At 37.8% G+C, this 20668-nt stretch overlaps 1 protein-coding gene across 1 annotated transcript in view; it reads right to left on the bottom strand.

The window, feature by feature from the left end:
- PRKCH (protein kinase C eta) overlaps positions 1-20668 on the bottom strand; it is a 225723-nt gene that overhangs the window by 98981 nt on the left and 106074 nt on the right. The window contains exons 3-4 of the mRNA XM_081228102.1: positions 6091-6241; positions 1268-1302 (exon numbers count right to left, since the gene is read on the bottom strand). Coding sequence (XP_081084228.1) covers positions 1268-1302; positions 6091-6241 — 186 coding nt within the window. The remainder of the gene's footprint in view (positions 1-1267; positions 1303-6090; positions 6242-20668) is intronic.

Here is a 20668-nt window from a genome sequence, read left to right as displayed (position 1 = left end):
TGTCTCCTGACCAGTGTTCTTTCCTGGTCCTTTAACAGGTGGCCCACTGAAAATCAGCTCTTCAAATATCCTGGCACTACAGGCCCTGGTAGAAGAAATAAACTAAAAAAAAACAACAGATACATCACAAATCATGTATTTTTAAACTCAAAAATGTAATCTTGTTTACCAAGAGGTTCTCAAGTTATCTTTGTATGCATGAGATGGACAGAGCATACCCCTGTGCTGGAGAGGTCCAACCCAAAAAGTGACATTGATTCTGGCCTGTGGACTATGCTCTCATTTGGGGCTGAAATTAATAGCAGAAGGTCAATTATTGCTGTCAGATCAATTCAGTTTTTCCTAAATTGAAGAACTCAGTAGAATTGTTCATACATATTAAAGTCAAAATTACATCCAAATGCATGTCTTATTCCACTCTTCTAAGGGAAATAATGTTTTACTTCCCCTCCTTCAGAAGAGAAGGTGGGATTTCTTTATGTGTACCTAGTTTACCACAGGTTACCACTCTACGATAGGCAGTACTATTTTACCAATGATCTGTAGGGTGCAAATTAAGATAATAGGTGCCATATGGACAAACCGTGAGATGACACTCAAGTTAATGATGAGGGAGGCCCAAATAAAAGAAAAGTCCAATCCAGCCTGGCTAAACCTCCAGATTAAGGAGTCTTCTTTTACTCTTTCCTTTTTTATTTCATTCCAATTCTTCTGGAACACTAATTGAGGTTATCTTAGAATTGTGAAAATCAAAATAAACTGAATGGATAATAACTTACAAGACCATTAACAGCCTAACTTTGAACATTCTCACATTTAACTAAATTCAGAAAACCAAAAGAGCAACTTGGATAATAGCTTCTATTTCCAATTCAGGTAAAGAGAAATCAGCATTGTGCTACTTCTCATCCCTATGGACAAGGGGATTGTAAAAAACCAAAAATTTATCTTCAAGACTCAAGGGTCCTGCTCACAAAATCGCATTACCTTTTAGTATGCTCATGATCCTACAGAGACAAAACTTTAAACAACTACACTTATATAGGTATTCTGGATTCAGGAATAAAAACATCCCCTCTACTTTGTCTACAAAAAGACATGGCTAAAATTTAAACAAAACTAAAGGGTTGTAATTCTATGGGGGTCTCATTTGACCTACAGAGAGTTATTTATCAAAATATTAATGGAATGTATCCTGTTTCCTCTTGGTATAATCACTTTTTAACACAGGAACAAGATTAAACATAGTTTTAAAATGTTTTCTTACCTTGGCATTGATAACCCTGTTTCCCAAATACACCCCTGTTCAAGACAATAGAGAAAAAAGAAACCATTAGTCAAATATTTCAGCAACAATGTTCCTATAATTACAGTACTTAAGGAAAACAAATTTCATCCTCTGGTCCTTTATAAAAAACACAATTTCAGAGAAGCAGCAGAAATAATGTCCTTTTTGAGCCCTTTTTTGTTACCACAAGACAAGGAGGAAATTGATGAGTTAGAATGCTCCGAATCGCAAACAGGTGAGTTTGGCAATTCTCATTCTACCCATCACTGTGGCAATCCCCCAAGTCCTCAGTGAAAATAAACCCTCCTCTGTGTGTATGACTGAGCCTCTTCCTGAAGTGTCACTTTACTGCCTTATTGATCATTCCCTCTCACATACACATAAAGACATGCAGAGGGTGAAGTAAACAGATGTAGATATACATATGGATGTAAACAGGTGAGTCCACTCCAGCTGCCTGACCTGAGGCATCTTCCATCTTCCCTGTGCCCACATCACCCAGAGTCCACTGGGGAGCAGAAATGCGGTCACAATATGCCCACAGCTTCCATCTCTGTCTCTCCCTAATACAGTCTCTGGGTGATGGTGATATGATTCTCATTCTTACTAACAAAAACCACATTTTACTAAGCCAGTAGGATATGCCAGGCAATGAACCAAGCAGCTGACGTGTACCATCTCATTTAATCCTCATAAAAGCCACGTGAGGTAGCACATATAATAGGATGGCCTAGACCACAGATCCTGAAACTGGATGGCCTGGATGTGATTTGGGGCAAGTTGTTAACTACTTTGAGCCACTGTTTCTTAATATATAAAAAGGTATAATAATAACAGTACCTACTTTATAAGGTTATCATGAAGATAAAAAGTGTTGATAATGTAAAATACTTAGAACAGTGCCTGGCACTCTAAGTGCAAATAAAAGTTTATTATGTAAATAAAATAAAATTATTGTCTCTGTTTTGCAAATGAGGAGACATTGCTGGGTTATATAGCTTGTCTAGGTTCACACATCTAGTTGGTGATAAGATTGAATGCCAGAGTCCATGTGCTTAATCATATATATATATATATGTGTGTATGTGTGTGTGTATATATATAAAACACATAACCACTATTTTAAGTGGGTGTGCATGTGTGTGTGTGTCGTGTGTGTGTGTGTGTTTCACAAGGCCAGTTAGGTGGGAGTTAAAGTTTCCTGGGTAGAAAAAAATTTGATGAAATTATCAAGTAGGTTTCCATTAAGAACGTTAGTTGAGATCACAGGTTGTCACCACAAATGCCTACAGGGGCTGGCAGGTCACATAAAGGAGGGAAGCCAAATGGTGTGACATGAAATAAAACAGCAACAGACAGTTACCCTTCTGGTCAGGCAAATCTAGGGAGAGGTGAGTCTAACTGGAGCATGCAAAGAAGAAAAATGGGCTCAAAGTCGCCAGAGATGCTAATTTTTTCATTAAAAAATGGAATAGGAACCTCTTCCTAAAGACTACAGTTTTAGGCTTCATACATATCGACAGCCAGTTTAGGGCCTTTGGTTTAGACAAGACTCTATACTTTTTCTTTCTTTTATATTTTATTAATTTTTTTATTGGTACAAACTTAATGTCTTATTTCTTTTTAAAATTTATTTTATTGAAGTATAGTTGATTTACAATGTTGTGTTAGTTTCTGGTGCATAGCAAAGTGATTCATTTTATATATATATATACATATATATGTATATATATATATATATATGTTCTGTTTCAGATTCTTTTCCATTATACGTTATTACAAGATATTGAATATAGTTGCCTGTGTTATACAGTAGGTCCTTGTTGTTTGTCTGTTTTATATATAGTAGTATGTATCTGTTAATCCCAAACCCTTAATTTATCCTTGCCCCCCTCCTTCTGCCTTTGGTAAGCATAAATTTATTTTCTATGTCTGTGAGTCTATTTCTGTTTTGTAAATAAGTTCCTTTGTATCATTTTTTTAGATTCCACATGATATCATATGATATTTGTGAGGGGATGGAAAAAGGTATTCAACGCAAATGGAAATCAAAAGAAAGCTGGAGCAGCAATACTTATATCAGATAAAATAGACTTTAAAATAAACACTGTTTCAAGAGACAAAGAAGGACACTACATAATGATCAAGGATCAATCCAAGAAGATATAATAATTGTAAATATATATGCACCCAACATAGGAGCACCTTAATACATAAGGCAAATATTAATAGATATAAAAGGAGATATCAACAGTAACACAATAATAGTAGGGGACTTTAACACCCCACTTACATCAATGGACAGATCATCCAGACAGAAAACCAATAAGGAAACACAGGCCTTAAATGACACATTAGACCAAACGATATTTACTGATATTTATAGAGCATAATTGATATTTATAGAGCATTTCACCCAAAAAGCAGCAGAATACACATTCTTTTCAAGTGCACATGGAACATTCTTGATAGATCACATGCTAGGCCACAAAAGAAGCCTCAGTAAATTTAAGAAAAGTGAAATATCAACCATATATTCCCAGCACAGCACTATGAAATTAGAAGTCAACTACAAGAAAAAAAACAAACAGATGGAGGCTAAACAGTATGCTACTAAACAACCGATGGATCACTGAAGAGATCAAAGAGGAAATAAAAAAAATACCTAGAGACAAATGAAAATGAAAAACGTGACAATCCAAAACCTATGGGACATGGGACTTCGCTGGTGGCACAGTGGTTGAGAATCCGCCTGCCAATGCAGGGGACACAGGTTCGATCCCTGCCAGGAAGATCCCACATGCCATGGAGCAGCTAAGCCTGTGTGCCACAACTACTGAGCCTGTGCTCTAGAGCCCATGAGCCACAACTACTGACCCCAAGCCACAACTACTGAAGCCTGCGTGCCTAGAGCCCATGCTCCACAACAAGAGAAGCCACCACAATGAGAAGCCTGCGCACCGCAACGAAGAGTAGCCCCCGCTCGCCACAACTAAAAGAAAGCCCGTGCACAGCAACGAAGACCCAACACAGCCAAAAATAAATAAATATTAAAAAAAAACAACACCTATGGGACACAGCCAAAGCAGTTCTAAGAAGGAAGTTTATAGTGATACAAGCTTACCTCAGGAAACAAGAAAAATCTCAATAAACAACCTAAACTTACACCTAAAACAACTAGAGAAAGAAGAACAAACAAAACCCAAAGTTAGTAGAAGGAAGGAAATCATAAAGATCAGAACAGAAATAAGTGAAATAGAGACTAAAAAAGCAATAGAAAAGATAAATGAAACTAAAAGCTGGTTCTTCAAAAAGATTAAAAAAAATTGATAAACCTTTAGCCAGACTCATCCAGGAAAAATAGAGAGAGGGACCAAATCAATAAAATCAGAAATGAAAAACGAGAAGTTACCACAGACACCACAGAAATACAAAGGATCATAAGAGATTACTACGAGCAACTATAACGCCAATAAAATGGACAACCTAGAAGAAATGGACAAATTCTTAGAAAGGTACAGTCTCCCAAGATGGAACCAGGAAGAAATAGAAAATATGAACAGACCAATTACCAGTACTGAAATTGAATCAGTAATTTAAAAGCTCTCAACAAACAGAAGTTCAGGATCAGATGGCTTCACAGGTGAATTCTACCAAACATTTAGACAGGAGTTAACACCTACCCTTCTGAAACTATTCCCAAAAATTGCAGAGGAAGGAAGACTTCTGAATTCATTCTGTGAGGCCACCATCACCCTGATACCAAAACTAGACAAAAATATCACAAAAAAAAGAAAATTACAGGCCAATATCACTGATGAACATAGACACAAAAATCCTCAATAAAATACTAGCAAACAGATTCCAATAGTACTTTAAAAGGATCATAGACAAGACCATATTCTTGATTAAAAAGGCCAGAAACACAAACTAAGCCTGCATTCTGACTGTTAAAAGGTATAAAATCCAAAGTAATCACAAAACCCCCACAAAACACAAAGTAATTGATCAATACTCAGAAATGGATCTGAATCAAGTGTTTCTGCCTTAAACAAAATGACTAAAGTTTGCAACAACAAAAAAGATCTCCTTTTATGCTGCAGATATGAGAGTGTGTTTCTTCCTCCTGAGAAGGGTGTGTATGTGTATGTTTTGTGCATGTGAGGGTATTTCTTCCTTCTCTCTGCAAATAAATATGTTTAATGTTGCCTCTAATTGAAGATAACTATTACTTAAATTTATTTTACATTATAGATTTGCCACTTGAGTAACATGTATAGTAAGATATTGCCCCAAATCATCTAGAATTTCTCAACTATTAATTATCTTGATTCTTAAATGCCAGGGATTATAGTATGTGATCACTGAAAGCTATTGCCTTTGTGTACATACTATAAGGCTGAAGACTACTGTATGTTTAGTTTACTTGCAACAATTAATTCCATAAGTCTTCATGTGATTCATGCCTTCTTAGAGAAATACTGTTGATATATCTTTCCTCCTTAGGGATAGATCATTTATTAACTGATTAGCCTCTCTCTCTAATTAGTGCTTTTTAACCAGTTCATGATTCATTAGCACTTTTACCAACATGATTGGCAAAAGAAATAACATATAAAACTTAATCTGTAAATTGTGTAATTTTTTTGTTGGGGATTAAAATTTCTAGGTCAACATATTAGAGTAAGAGGAAAAAAATCAGATTCTAAAACAATTCTTAATAATCATGCTTTCTCCTGAAATCACACACAACCAGAGGAAGTCTCAGCTCTTGGGAGGAGAGAAGCCAGGGGACCTCTTACCAGATAAACTCCCTGCAGTGAGAGCAGTAGGTGGGCTGCCTCAGGTATGTGGCCATGAACTTATGTCCGTTGATCTGGTGGACTCGCCTTCGCATAGCCCTTTGGCGCTTCCTGGTAAAATGTTTGAAGATTCGGTCTCTCTGGAGAGTAGCTGTATATTAAAAGAAGGGAAAAAAGAATAATGTGTAATGAACCTACCTGCACCTAATGTACGAGCAAGTTTGATAGTTCAAATACTCCCCAAGTTACTTTTTTCTTTCTTCAAGATGTAAAACACCCCAGAAAATCATCATGCTTTGTTAGACATATGTGAACCCTGGGATTCCCAATTGCCTAGTTATAACTGGCTATCTTGGGCCAGTCTCCCCCAGAACAGAGCGTGGGTTCCCCAGAGTTCCGATGCTCCAATATGGGACAGCAGCATGGTCCCACAGTCCCTGTCCAGCTGTCTGGGACCTCAGGTTCACCGACTGGCTGCAGTGACCAGCTGGCAAACAGGGTTCCTCATTACTCCCCTTTCATTCTGCTGTGGAACTGCCCCCAACACAGTGAGAGCCCTGCCCCAAAGCATCAGTTCCAGCACCACCTCTGTTAACGTGGAAGAGGTAGAAGTTAACTGGGAATACACTCCGAGTTCCCTTTCTAATTTCATATTTTAAAAGTAGTGGCTCCTAATCTGAAGACTCTAAAAACTTTGCACCATTTAAAGATCATAAATGATATCTTCCACCTAACTGTTCTAGAACTTTTCCAATGTATGCAGAGATTTGTGATTATAAAATAAAGATTCTTTCTTCAATAATGCTTTTAAATGAATCACTGCTCCAAAGGAAACTAAAGGAATCATGCAAGAATAATCTGCTAATAAATTTTAAAACCTGGAAGAAATAGAAGATTTCCATGTAAATACATGGTCAAAATTAGTCACATAAACCAGTCTAATTTTTTAGAATGAATTGATAAAGTTTTTAAAGGACTACCTCTAATTCTGAAGGATTCATTTTATGTAGACTTTTCCCAGTAGCAATATACTCAAATAACCAGAAACTTCTATACTATCCAGAATTATCTTAAAAAGAAAAACTCACTATGACCAAGTGGGAATTTTCTCAGGAGCATAACAATGGGCATATTATTACAAAATCTATTATAGCTTATTCTATTAATAGGTGAAAGAATAAGTATGACAGTTTCAATAGATGTTTAAAAGGCACTTGATAAAATTTAACTTGTAATCCAATAAAAAATTCTTTTGAAAAGACTAAAAGATTGTCTCTTTAACATGACTAACACACATTTTCACAGGTCAGAAGCGTCAAACTGAACGGTAAATGTTAACAAAATTCCTGTGACAGTTAAGAACGAATAAGACTAATTATCACCACTAATATTTAATATTATTCTGAAAGTACTCGCCAAAGTTGTTAGAAATGAAACAAAAGATCAAACTGTTAGGAAAAGGTGGCAAAGATACCATTATTTGAAGTTGTTTAATGTATGACTAGAAAACTCAGGAGAATTCAGCCTAATCTATTAAAAAAAGGAGTTCGGTGTGATGGACAATCATAAATCATTAAAAGTCAAGGTATTTGGTATATCTAAAGAGCCAAAAATCCCATTCATACAACCAAAAAACCCCAAATTATCTAGGAAATAATTGATCAGAAGTGCAAGATTTATATGAAAAAAAAGACTATAAAACCAACTGAAGGGTATGAAAAGATAAGTAAAAATGAAGTTCTTAAATTGGAACACTCAATACTACAAAGCTGTCAATTCTATCTAAACTAATATCTAAATTCAACAAAATTTCAATCAACATTCCCAAAGGATGTTTTTAAACTTGACAATTTTTTTCAAGGTTTACTTGGTACCGTAAATATTTTAAAACTGTCCCAAACTTTCCATGAGGGAGGACCTGCTCTACATGTTAAAACATATTATAAAATTACGGTAACTTAAACAGTGCTCTACCCCCTCAAGAAAAGTCCAAAACTAGAAATCAATTTGGCTGAAAGAGAATACGGTTCAAATCAGTGGGAAAAGATGGATTATTCAATAAGTGGTGTTTAGACAATTAGGTAGCCTTTTGGAAAATATCTTTACCTCACTCCTTACACCCAAATAATCTCAGATAAATGCTGAGGTGGAAATTATAGAAAGAAATAAAACATGGGAAAAAAATACACTCCTAGGAATGGGATGGGGATAACAAATTTCTACAGCCATAAAACATCCACAGATTTGCAATCTATGAAATTTAAAGTCCTGCTTGTCAACAGACACAAAAAACAAAGTTAAAACAAACTGGGGAGAAAAGGATTTGCAACATGTGACAAAGTGTTACTATTTATAATATGTAAAATCATTAAGAAAAGAGGATAAACAATCTAGTAAAAAGGGGGCAGAGGAAGTGAACAGGCAATTCATAAAATTATAAATGCAAATAGACAATAAACATGTCAAGATGTCCAATCCTATCCAAGACAGACATGTAAGAACTGCAAGGTAAATGACATTTTACCTCTTAAGTTGGCAAATACTTATAAAGGTAGTTAACATGCCCACTCCTACTACAGTGTAGGGAAATCAGCACCTCCAGCCTCTGCTGGTAGGAGCATAAACTGGTCTCCAGTCTTCACCCCATAATCCTCTAGCTGTATTTACCCTGCTAAGCCTCAGTGTTCCCATCTATAAACCAGGTAGTGCCTTCCTCCTAGGTTTTTTCCAAGGACTGAATGAGATAATGCATTAGAAACGTTTTGCCCAGAGCTAGGCACATGGTCACATTCAACACGTAGCTATTTCAAGAATGATTTCTTTCGGTGACCAATTTGACAAATACCTGTCAAAGTATTTATTCCAGTTTTATTGAGAAATAATTGACGTAACTTCACTGTGTAAGTTTAAGGTGTACAAGCATGACAATCTGATTTACAGATACTGTGAAATGATTACCACAATAGGTTCAACTAACATTCACCTTCTCATATAAATACAATAAAAAGAAAGAAGAAAAGGAAATATATATTTTCTCCTTGTGATGAGAACTCTTAGGATTTATTCTCGACTTTCCTATATATCATACATCAATGTTAGCTGTGGTTATCATGTTGTATACATTACATCCCTAGTACTTACTTATCTTATAACCAGAAGTTTAAACCTTTTGACCACCTTCCTCCAATTCCTCCTCCCCCTACACCCGGCCTCTGGTAACCACAAATCTGATCTGTTTTTCTGTGAATTGGTTGTTTTGTTTTTCCTGTTTGTTTTTTAGATCATACAGTATTTGTTTTTCTCTGACTTATTTCACTTAGCATAATGCCTTCAAGGTCCATCCATGTTGACATAAATGGTAAGATTTCCTCATTTTTTATAGCTGACTAATATTCCATTGTGTATATATATCACAACTTCTTTATCTGTTCATCCATCGATAGACACAGGTTGTTTCTGTATCTTGGCTATTGTAAACAATGCTGCTATGAACATGGGGGTGCAGATATCTTTTCGAGTTAGTGTTTTTGTGGCCTCTGTCCAAGTGTTATGTGCATTTCCTTTCATGCAACAATTCAACTTCAGGATTTGTTCTCTATAAAAAACACCAGAAAGCAGGAATATATGCTATATAGATATCAATCATTATATTCTTTTTAACAGTAAAAATTAGGGTCAATACAAGAAATCTCAAAGAATAAAATGTAGAAATAGTCCAAATAAACGTTGTTAAGATACCAATTCTTCAGAGGCTCTAGCATGGTTAAAATTGTACCTGCTTCAGGTTTTGCTTTGGGGTGTGTGTGTGTAACATCTTTGGCAAGCAGCCCAATTATTATCATTCTCAGGTTTCCCATCTCTCTAAAGAAGGTGAAAATATACCTTTGTCCTCAGTGCTATAGGGATAGTGTCATAATCAATATTCCTGAGAGGTTCTTACAATTTTGGATAAGGGTCACATAAGAACAGAAGTTACTCTACTGTACTGCTGTCTTCCACAATACTTCTAGAAGCCATTTAGTAACCACAAAATAAACAGATTTTAATGTTCCTTTGTTGACAGATGATGAAAGTTAGCCTAATGGTAACACCCTATACCTGATCTACATTATCACCAACCTAAGACCCAGCTCAGTACTGGCCAAAGCAAAACTTGTATTGAATTACTAAACACTTATCACATCTAAATGCAAATTAAATTCTCCCTGGGGGTCTAATTACCAATAATTTACTCATTTAATCCCTTAATACTATAAAGATTGGTTAAAAGGTCAGTTCACTTGCAGTTTTAATATTTCATGAATTGAGCCTTTTTTTTCCCCCTCAACAGCTATTACCATTGCAGTAATGTGACCTATGAATTTTCCAGGTGATTTGTTATAGCTGGAAGGACATAGGAAGAAACCGCTTGTAGTTGTCCACCAAGTCGGTCATCCCCTAATGCCTTTGCTCCTGCCTTTCACCCCTCCTGGAATGTTCTTCCTTCTTTTTTTTTTTAAACTAGTTAACTTAGACTTTCCTGTGTGCCTCAGAGCCTAAGGAAAATCCTGAATCAGAGTGAAATGCTTCTCCCCTCTGTTTCCACAGCAACCTGGGAGCACACCTCCATCTTTTCCCTTATCCCAGGAAACTAGGGGTTATGTCTCTTTCACCTCCTATACCCAGGTGCCTCATAAGACCTCATACATGGTCATTTTTAACTAAACTTCACTCTTCCCTTTTCTCTATTCTTTTGCACATGTGCCTCTTTTTGTTTAAAAAGCAAACACACACTCACCCACACCTCAGAATTTGCAAGAAATTTAAGTCATGTAATTAAACTGGGGCCCCCATGGCTTCATATGGCTTTCCCTATCACCATTCTCTTGCTGGCTGCCCTGACCAGGAAGAAAGAACTCTGGGACTTAACTCTGTTCCCCAAAGCGCAGACTCAACCCCCATTTGACAATCAGAGTGCAGAGGGAACTTCCTCATTGTTTGCACGGCGTCCTGTTGACTTAGGACTGAGTTAGAAGGGCTAAAAAAGACGATTTAATCCTGTTGTGCCTGAAACCACCCTGGGCTTTGAGAAACCTTTCAGATCACGTGCTAGTTGAACACATCAAGCAATCCTAACATGCTCTGCAGCCAAAACTTGCATCACAACTTCTGTTTTGCTCCTGAGGTGCTCAATGTCTCTAAGTAAATAGGAAGCTGGCTCAGTGACCCAGAGTGGAAACTCACATTCCAGTCTCAGGAGGTGGGCAGGTCTGGAGCCCTGATCTGTCTTATCCACAAGTTGGTCTTGCCAAGCCCTCCCAACCACAGGGTAGAGAATAATTATGTCAAATGTAACGAAGGTTAACTAGTTTGAAATAAAATTATATTTCATAAAATCTGATTGTCATCCTACACACTCTTTCAGAACTCGAGGAGGCACAAGTGAGTAGGAGGCAGCCCAGGGTAAGTTTCCATCGCAGCAAGTTGTGCTGGTCTGAAACCTGTGCTGCTGATGTGAGGCTTTGCCAGGGAGGAGTGGCTCTCCGAAGTCTCTGTCAAGCTGTCTAAACTTGATCTCAAAACTAGTAAATATTTCATCCTTTTTAGTCTTCTGCTCTCCCTACCTGAATTTAAGGCTTTATATACCAGACATAGACATCTGTATCTGAAAGTACTTCTGCAACATTCTGATGTGAGTCAAAAAAGCATAGTTCCAAGTTTCCAAGTGACTTGGAAGCATATTAAATCAGAAAGAGAAATCTATGGCACTTTTTAATTTTTAGAATTATTGATATAAAACATATAAAGGAAATATCTCTGATTTAGTGTAGAATGCAATTTAAGTTGAATTTGCTCAGCAGCAAAAGCAGTTAGTTTACTAAAATCTGTGGCTGGTCTTCAAGGGGCGGTGGAGAGGAGGTCGTGCAGCCTTTATACATGGCAGGCAAGAGAGTGTGGTGGGTGAGCGCATGGAATCTGGAGTCCAGCTGTGAATCCTGCTTCTTCCCCTTATAAACTGGGTGACCTTGGGCAACTTGTTTTGTCTCCTATGCCTCAGTTTCCTCATTTGGAGAACACGAAGGGCTAGAGAACTCTCCTCAAAGGGCCATTCTGAGGACTTGCTGAGATAATAAGTGTAACATAATTAGAAAAAAACCTAGCAGGTGGCAACTAAGTGTTACCTATTATACTTGTTGTTAAAACTCTTACTTCAGAGTTCAAGAAATAGGAGGGATTTTTAATCCAATCACCTAATTGTCTCGAAGAAGAATCAATACCTAGGAAACCATTACCTAGAAGTTCAACAACGTGCTCAAGGCTCATCTGGTAGCTAGCTAGCACCAGAACTACCCCCGGAATCCTCCACTCTTGATCTTATCCCAGGACCATATGGTTAACATCATCCTGCACTTTGTCCTTTATTAAAATTATTAACATTGGGTCTCCTAGAATCTCCTAGAATCAATTGGGTCTCTCCCCCGGAAAGTAATAAATTTTCTGGTGAGGAAACAGAAACTAACAGGAAGGTTAAGTGAGGTCAGGCAGCCAATGATAGAAGTGGGGATGCCAGACCCTGTTTACTATGTTGAACTACTGAGCAATGCTATCAGATGCCTTTTTTCTTCTTCCTGAGATGTTCATTTTATCATGTGTGCACTTGGGAGGTGATAACTATGGGAAAAACAAACAGGAAAACCTTAGTGTTGACCAAAAGTTACTAGTCAAGAAAGAACCAGAGAGTGCTATGTTGTTAATGTCTCTAAAATACAAAATATCCTTGAAAGGTAATGCAGTAAGGTAGTGAGAGAATTTTGCTTAGTATTATCCAACATACTGAATAAGCAACCACGTGATCACAGAACTGTGTGATACGTGATAAAGAATGATGCTTAAGAACTTAAACTTAGATGATTCCTGTCTGAGACAATAGTGATAATAACAGAACAATTAGCACACGTATTAAGCAAATACATAATTTAAATGAGTCTTTACAACAAGTACACACAACCAGTGGGTGAGAGCATTTGTTGGGTGTTGAGTGAAGAGTGAATCACAGGAGTTGTGTACCTAGTCATCTGATTAATTAAGGAAGACTTCATAAATGGGTTGAGATTAGCTGTTGTTTGGAAGAGGAAGGAGAAACTGGTGAACCAGGATAGGGAGAGGATTCCAGGAATTTATGCCAGCACCAGTCACAATGGCTGTGACAAACAGTGTTGGTATTAAAAATGGCAAGTAAAAGCCCCCAAATGGCACTGAGCAGAACAGAATCTTCTGTTTTTTGAAAAGAGCTGAATCACATGACTCATAGGTATTTCTAAATTCAGACAGAATGATTCAACTCAATGTAGTATGATACCTGACTCTTCAGGAGCTATACACAGGTGTTTCTCAGGGACTTGGTTTCCTCTGAGGAAGCCTAGTCTACAAAAGCATCTACCATCGTGCAAACTCATGGGGATGACTATCACTGGAAAGAGGAGAGAAAAACAATTTGCTACTAGATTGACCTTCTCGAAGAGGACTCATGGCTCACAGCATCATGAAAGCTGAGCCCATTCTCACCCATCCCCACCTAACCCCCCAGTCTCCTCTGTCAGCAGAAAGAGGAGCAGAACAGAGGTCCTGGATGCGGTCATCAGAAATGGTACCCAAGTTCCATCAGGAACCTTGGGAAAGGCCCCTCACCCCACTGTTATAAGAGCCCTGATCTCCCATCATCCAATAACCTCCTTCTTAATTTTACCCCTTGTATCTACGAGTACTGTCCGAAGTACAAACTCTCTCCTCAGCCCTGAAGAAAGGGACCTTGGCTCCAACAACATCTGGTTCCTCTCGCTCCACAATTTCTTCTTAGTCTCACTCACCAGCTGTTCTCTTCCCAACGTTTTAAACATGTGTGTGTCCCAAGGTTTTTTGTACACCATTCTTCTGGTCTTTCAGGGCACTCATCTCCTCCAACACTTCAAAAGATCTCTTGACTTCCAACAATTGCCTATGTACTGAGGACTCGCAAATCTGCAGCTCTAGCTCTGGCTTCTAACTACTAAACTTGTTTCTAAGTAGCTTCTCAGTATCTCTTCAAGACATCCCCAAAGTACCTAAAACTTGACATTTGTAGGCTGAACCCTCTTCCTCAACCTCTTGAACCCACGTTTCTTCCTAGATAATAGTACCACTATGCTTGGAGTCATCCAGAAAAAGAAGGAAAAAACCCCCAAAAAACAGCATACAGATGTCTTCAGGCCCTCCTTCTTCATCCACAACAAATTGATTGTCAAGTTCTACTAAGCCTTCTATGATCTGACTGGGTCTCTCCCTCCCATGCTCATTGGGTATAGTTAGTTCATGCCTTCTTCCTCTCATCTGGACTGTGAAATAGTTTCCTAACTAGTCTCCCTGCATAAGTTTGCTCCCCTCTGAAATCCATCCTTCATCCAACTGCTGCTGTGGAATGAGATGAAGTATAACTAGAAAATTCTTACAATAATAATCTTTGACTATTATTGTGCCTACTCTTTTCTGCACATATAATTTAATGACAGCAATTTCTTCTTGTTCCCTATGACAAATGCAAGGATCCTACAAAGACTCACTGCAAAAAATGGTAAGGATTTCTACTCTGTGATTCTACAAATATTTTATTTCCCCCCAGTGATTTCATCCGTAAATAGACTTCCAGCAGCCACTTCTTCATTCTTGTTTTTTAAAATGAAAATTAAACATTGCTCAGTGGATCATTAACCATCAGCTTTCAGGATGAGCAGGAAATATGTTTCTGTTCCATCAAATTTGTATTGGATCCTTGGAGGTATGTCCCTATCATCACTCTGTCATCCTAACTATCTGGAAAATATCTCAAAATGGCATTATCCACAACTCCAAGCTTAAGTTAGATAAAGTATCTTGGTTTTATATGCTTAAAAGTTGAAGCATTTTCCAGTTATCTGGCAATTTTTCTTTTATCCTTCATTACTAAATTTAACTGGAGAGAAAATGTCCCACTCACTGTATCTCCTGTCCCTTTGATAACCTTCTGAACTTAAGAGGATAATGAAGCCATGATGTGGTTTCACTTGTCAGAGCAGAGGCAGCACATAAAAATGTCTTCTTGCTCTTTCATTATAGTTGTTTATAAAGATAATATATGGTCACTAGAGAAAATGCAAATGATACAGAAAATAAAGAAAAATTTTTTTCTTTTAAAAAGTCATCTTCAATCTTACTATACAAATAATCACTGAAAATTTTGGTGAACATGCCAAATATATACACTGTATAGACATGCAATCTTATGTAAGTGGTATCATATTCTTTGTGCTACTTTGCCAACCACTTTCCAATTAAAACGTCTTTCCATATATTTAAAAAAAATTCTTTTTAAATTTTATTTATTTTTAAATCTTTGGTTGTGTTGGGTCTTCGCTGCTGCCCGCGAGCTTTCTCTAGTTGCTGCGAGTGGGGGCTACTCTTCATTGTGATGTGCAGGCTTCTCACTGCGGTGGCTTCTCTTGTTGTGGAGCACGGGCTCTAGGCACGCGGGCTCAGTAGCTGTGGCCTGCGGGCTCTAGAGCGCAGGCTCAGTAGCTGTGGCGCACGGGCTTAGCGGCTCTGCGGCATGTGGTATCTTCCCAGACCAGGGCTCAAACCTATGTCCCCTGCATTGGCAGGCGGATTCTTAGCCACTGCACCACCAGGGAAGCCCCCTTTCCATATATTTTTGAAGACTATATATTTTTAGAGCAGTTTTAGGTTTACAATAAAATTGAGAGGAGGTACAGAAATGTCCCATATACCCCCTGTTCCTGCCGTACACATGCGTAGCCTCCCCCATTATCAATATCATTCACAGGAATAGGTACATTTGTTGCTAAGGATAAACCTACATCGACACATCATAATCACCCAAAGTCCACAGTTTACCTTAGGGTTCACTCTTGGTGCTATATATTCTATGGGTTTGGACAAATGTATAATGACATATACTCATCATTATTACAACATACAGAGTAGTTTCACTGCCCTAAAAATTCTCTGTGCTTGGCTTATTCATCTCCTTATCTTCCTCTCACCTCTGGCACCACTGATCTTTTTGATAGTCTCCAAAGTTTGCCTTTTCCAGAATGTCATAGAGTTGGAATCACACAGTACGTAGCCTTCTCAGATTGGCTTCTTCCACTTACTAATATGCATTTAAGGTTCCTCCATATCTTTTCATGGATTGATAGCGCATTTCTTTTTAGCACTGAACAATATTTCATTGTCTGGATGCACCACAGTTTATTTATCTTTTCAGCTACTCAGGGATATCTTGGTTGTTTCCAAGTTTGGGATTATGAATAAAGATGCTATAAACATTCATGTGCAGGTTTTTGTGTGGACATAAATTTTCCCTATCTTTTTAAAAGTTACTATTTCTGCTTTTATAGCAACTAATACTAAAGTTACCACTTAATCATATCTTATAAAATGAATATACAGCATGGCTGACTTAAAAGTAAGCTAATAGCATTAGCACATCACCCCTATGAAAGTAGGGTTTCTCTATTTGAAATCTGTAGTTTTTTTCTCAGTCTCATTCTCTAACAGCTTAGAGACTGTTCTCTCCACTGCCAGCCTCCAAGCTCAGGTTAGTCTTCCTTCCTCACAAAAAAGATTCTTATACAAACAACCTGTCCAACCAAAATCTTTTCCAGATAAACATGTGTTTCCTGCTGAGAACTAAAAGAATCCTGCCCTTTAGTTTGGCTGATTCCATTTCCCTTTCAATTTTTGTTTTTTTCCTTTCTACTAGTAGACTTCTGAGGTCCCTTCTAAGCTCTCAAGTTCTGATTTCATGATTTCAGAAAAACTTCACAGGATATTAGCCATGAGGAGTATGATGTCTAATCATTTCCTTTTCCAACTACATGGCTGGAATGAAAGCAATGCTGCTCCCTCATGTTGCTGATTCAACATGATTTTTAAAACCACTGCACCATTGCTCATTGTAAACAGACTGATTCAAAACCTAACACTGAAGGTAAAACACCTTTATCACACAACTAAATGTGCTCCAACACTGATGCCAGGGCTTTGAATCTCAGCAAGCTTTATTTGATAGTTTTTTTTAAAAAAAGGAGAGAGAGAGAGAGAGAGAGACAACTGCTTTAATCAAATGTTATTTATATCATATGGTCACTTCCTGTAGAGGCTAACAACTTAGAAGCATACATCTGGCTATTAGGTTGGCTTTTTTTGTTGTTTGGGTTATTTTTTGACAATTGCTTTATGCCTTAAATTAAACAGGGACAAATAAAATTTAAAGGCGATAAATTAAACTTTTAAAAATAATGCAAACAAAGGTTTGGTACTGACAGGGATTGAAACCACTGATAAAAGTAGAGTTTGGGATTAGCAATAAATTCCCATCTTAATGATCCAGTGTTGTTATTACTGTGCTACCAGAAAGAACATTCCACTAGTCAAAGACAAATGAATCTTCTTTTCTTAAAATCCATTCAAAGGATTCCTTCTTTATTACCATAAACAACCCACTCTATATCCTTGAATAAGAGTTCATACCTTTCTAGGAAAAGCAGAAATGTATACAAGAATACACCAAATAGCCGGATAAGGTGTGACAAATGCCTCCATCTTCTGAAGCATTTAGTACTAGCTCAACATATCACATTAACAAAAGTCTGGATATTTTGGTTTTAATTCAGAGCTTTATTATAACCTAGTAAACATAGTCTAAATACACAACAATTCAACAAACTGCTAGGGTTCCGCTGGAAAATGAATAGCAAAAGACCTCTCAACCTTAAAGCTGTCATTCAATGCACAAACCACTTTGAGGGCAAGGAGGTATTCTGTCCCATTTTGGACACTAAAGGGCAGGTCATCTTTTGTTTTAACCTTGGTCCCCATATAGGCTCTAAGGACACCCAACCTCTTCCTTCTCTATCATATGTGCATTCAATCCACAGATTTTGAATCGTTATTAAGTGCTGGACACTGTGATGGGAAGTAGGGGTACAATGGTGAACATGGTAGAGTAATGCCTTCAACAACTGAAAGTCTACATTGGAGACAGACTGTAAATGGCTATTACTGTGCATAGTACACATTTCCATGTGAGTGTGGAAGGGGAGGAGCCTTACCAGGACAGGCGGCAATCAGAGGTGGCTTCTTTTTAAGGACAATGAAGTTACGACTTTCAGAACAAGTGAAGGGGAGGTGGAACAGGAAAAATGGGGAAGAATGTTGCAAGAAGAGGAAACAGTATGTACCCATGTCCAGAGTTGAGAGAATACAAGGTTCAAGCAAATCCTAATATTCACCTTCCGACCTGATCACTTTAATACCTTGTAACTGCAGTACCATCATCAAATATTTACTAAATGTCTACTATTTACTAGGGCCCAGAACACCAAGAAGTAGGGCAAGATTACTCCAAGAAGTTTCTCGAATCGTTATGGTGGGATACAGGAAGAAACTACTGCACCTTCCATTTATTTGTTTCTCACATTCCTCACTTCAATTCTATGATACTTTGTGTTTATAGCAATCATAGTACTATATATATATATATATACACACACACACACACTATATATATATATATATATATATATATATTTAAGAAAATATACATACACATGGGGTGCATGCTCAAAAAGTGTTCACTGATGTCTACTTGATCAAAGAAGTTTGAAGGCCATTTATCCAGATGGGCTTACATTCCAATTGGAGACACAAGCTATAAAGAGATGAAAAGCACCCAGCAGTGAGGCTAAGTGCTATCTATCTACAGGTGTTAAAAGGGTAAGGGGCAGGAAGAGAGCTGGGGTGGTCAGGAGAGGCTCCATGGCAGAGGTGGCATTTCATTTAGGTCTTGACGGAACAGCAGAACTTAGACCAAGGCACCTTATAAAGGTTAGGGAGGACTGACATAAGCCCAGGTATATGGGCGCTAGAGAACAATGAGAAAACCAACTTCTCTAATACAAAGGCTTCCCACACAGAAGCAGGACAGATGGTGGGGATTCTGGAGCAGAGACAATGGGGGCAGGACAGGGGCATCTTCATTATCAGGCTAAGAAATTGTACTTTATTTTGCAGGCAGTAGGGACCTTGGAAAAATTGTGTGCCCAGAGGCAGGCTTTCTCTGGAAATGGAAAAGCTGGGCTACATGGCCACTGAAGTTCCTTCTAACTCTTTAGTTCCTAATGAAACTTGCTTTCAAGAATGAGGGGAAGAGAAAGATATTTCAGAAAACTGAGATAGTTCACCACCAAACACCTTCACTAAATCAACTTTTAAAGGATGTACTTTAAGAAGGAGGATGTACTTTTAAAGGATGTACTTCAAGAAGGAGGATCTTCAAAGGAAGGTCTGAGCTACAGAAGAAAATGGTGAGTAAAACCTTTTAAACATGGTAGGTGAGTATAAACAATGATGGAATAAGCAAGTAATGTCTAGTTAATAGAGCTTCAAAAGAAAAGTAAAAAGACATCTAAAAATAGCAACCAATTAATTACATATCAGCCAGGGGTAAGGGGACTGGAGTTGAAGCATTTAAACATCCTTATTTGCTCAGTAGAAGGTTAAGGTAGTGGCCAACTTTAGATTTTGTTACATAGATGTATTAAAATTCCAAGTATGGCCAGTTACAAAAAAAGAGGTTGTATCTTCCAAACCATAAGAGCAGGGAAAATGGACTTGTTGGAGACGGTGGTGGGAAGAACCTCTATCAACTTAAAAAAAAAAAAAAGAAAGAAAGTTAACTACTTGTAGTTTATAAGACACAAACCTAAAACATGGATAGAAAAAAAAAAAAAGAAAGTAAAAGAATCAAAGAAGGGCTTCCCTGGTGGCGCAGTTGTTGAGAGTCCGCCTGCCGATGCAGGGGACACGGGTTCGTGCCCCGGTCTGGGAGGATCCCACATGCCGCAGAGCGGCTGGGCCCGTGAGCCATGGCCGCTGAGCCTGTGCGTCCGGAGCCTGTGCTCCGCAACGGGGAGAGGCTACAACAGTGAGAGGCCTGCGTACCACAAAAAAAAAAAAAAAAAGAATCAAAGAAGATACAAGGCAACTACTAACCAGAAGAAACAGAGTAGCCACATTAATATCATATTAAATACATTGTAAGAGAAATAGTATCTGTCGTGCTTCTCTGTGGGAAGCCTTTGTATTAGAGAAGTGACCATATAGTGATAAAAGGTTTGTTTCACCAGGAGGATATAAAATTTTATTTTATATATCTAATAGCACAGATTTACAAGAAAGTATTAAGCAGCATTAACTCATTATATACTTATTGCTTACCGAGGAGCTGAGTAGTACACTAGGGTTACATTCCCTTCTCTAGGTGTCCACCCTGAGACCCTCTAATAGAGGAAAGAAAACACGCCAAGTGTCAGGCTCAAATATATTCTTGATTCTTTCATTCCTTCAGTTGTTCAAAATCATACTATAGTTGGCATCTTCTTTCCATTCATGGAGATATACTTTCATTTCTCTTGGATAAATACCTAAGATAAGAATTGCTGGGTCACAGAGTAGATACATGTTTAGTTCTGAAAGACAGTGCCTGCCCATTTTTCAAAGTGGT

This window comes from Mesoplodon bidens (genome assembly GCF_964165515.1).
Source record: "Mesoplodon bidens genome assembly, chromosome: 3".
In the NCBI taxonomy this organism is placed as follows: Eukaryota; Metazoa; Chordata; class Mammalia; order Artiodactyla; family Ziphiidae; genus Mesoplodon; species Mesoplodon bidens.
The sequence above is the reverse complement of the archived record's forward strand: the minus strand, read 5'-3'. Positions and strand labels throughout refer to the sequence as shown.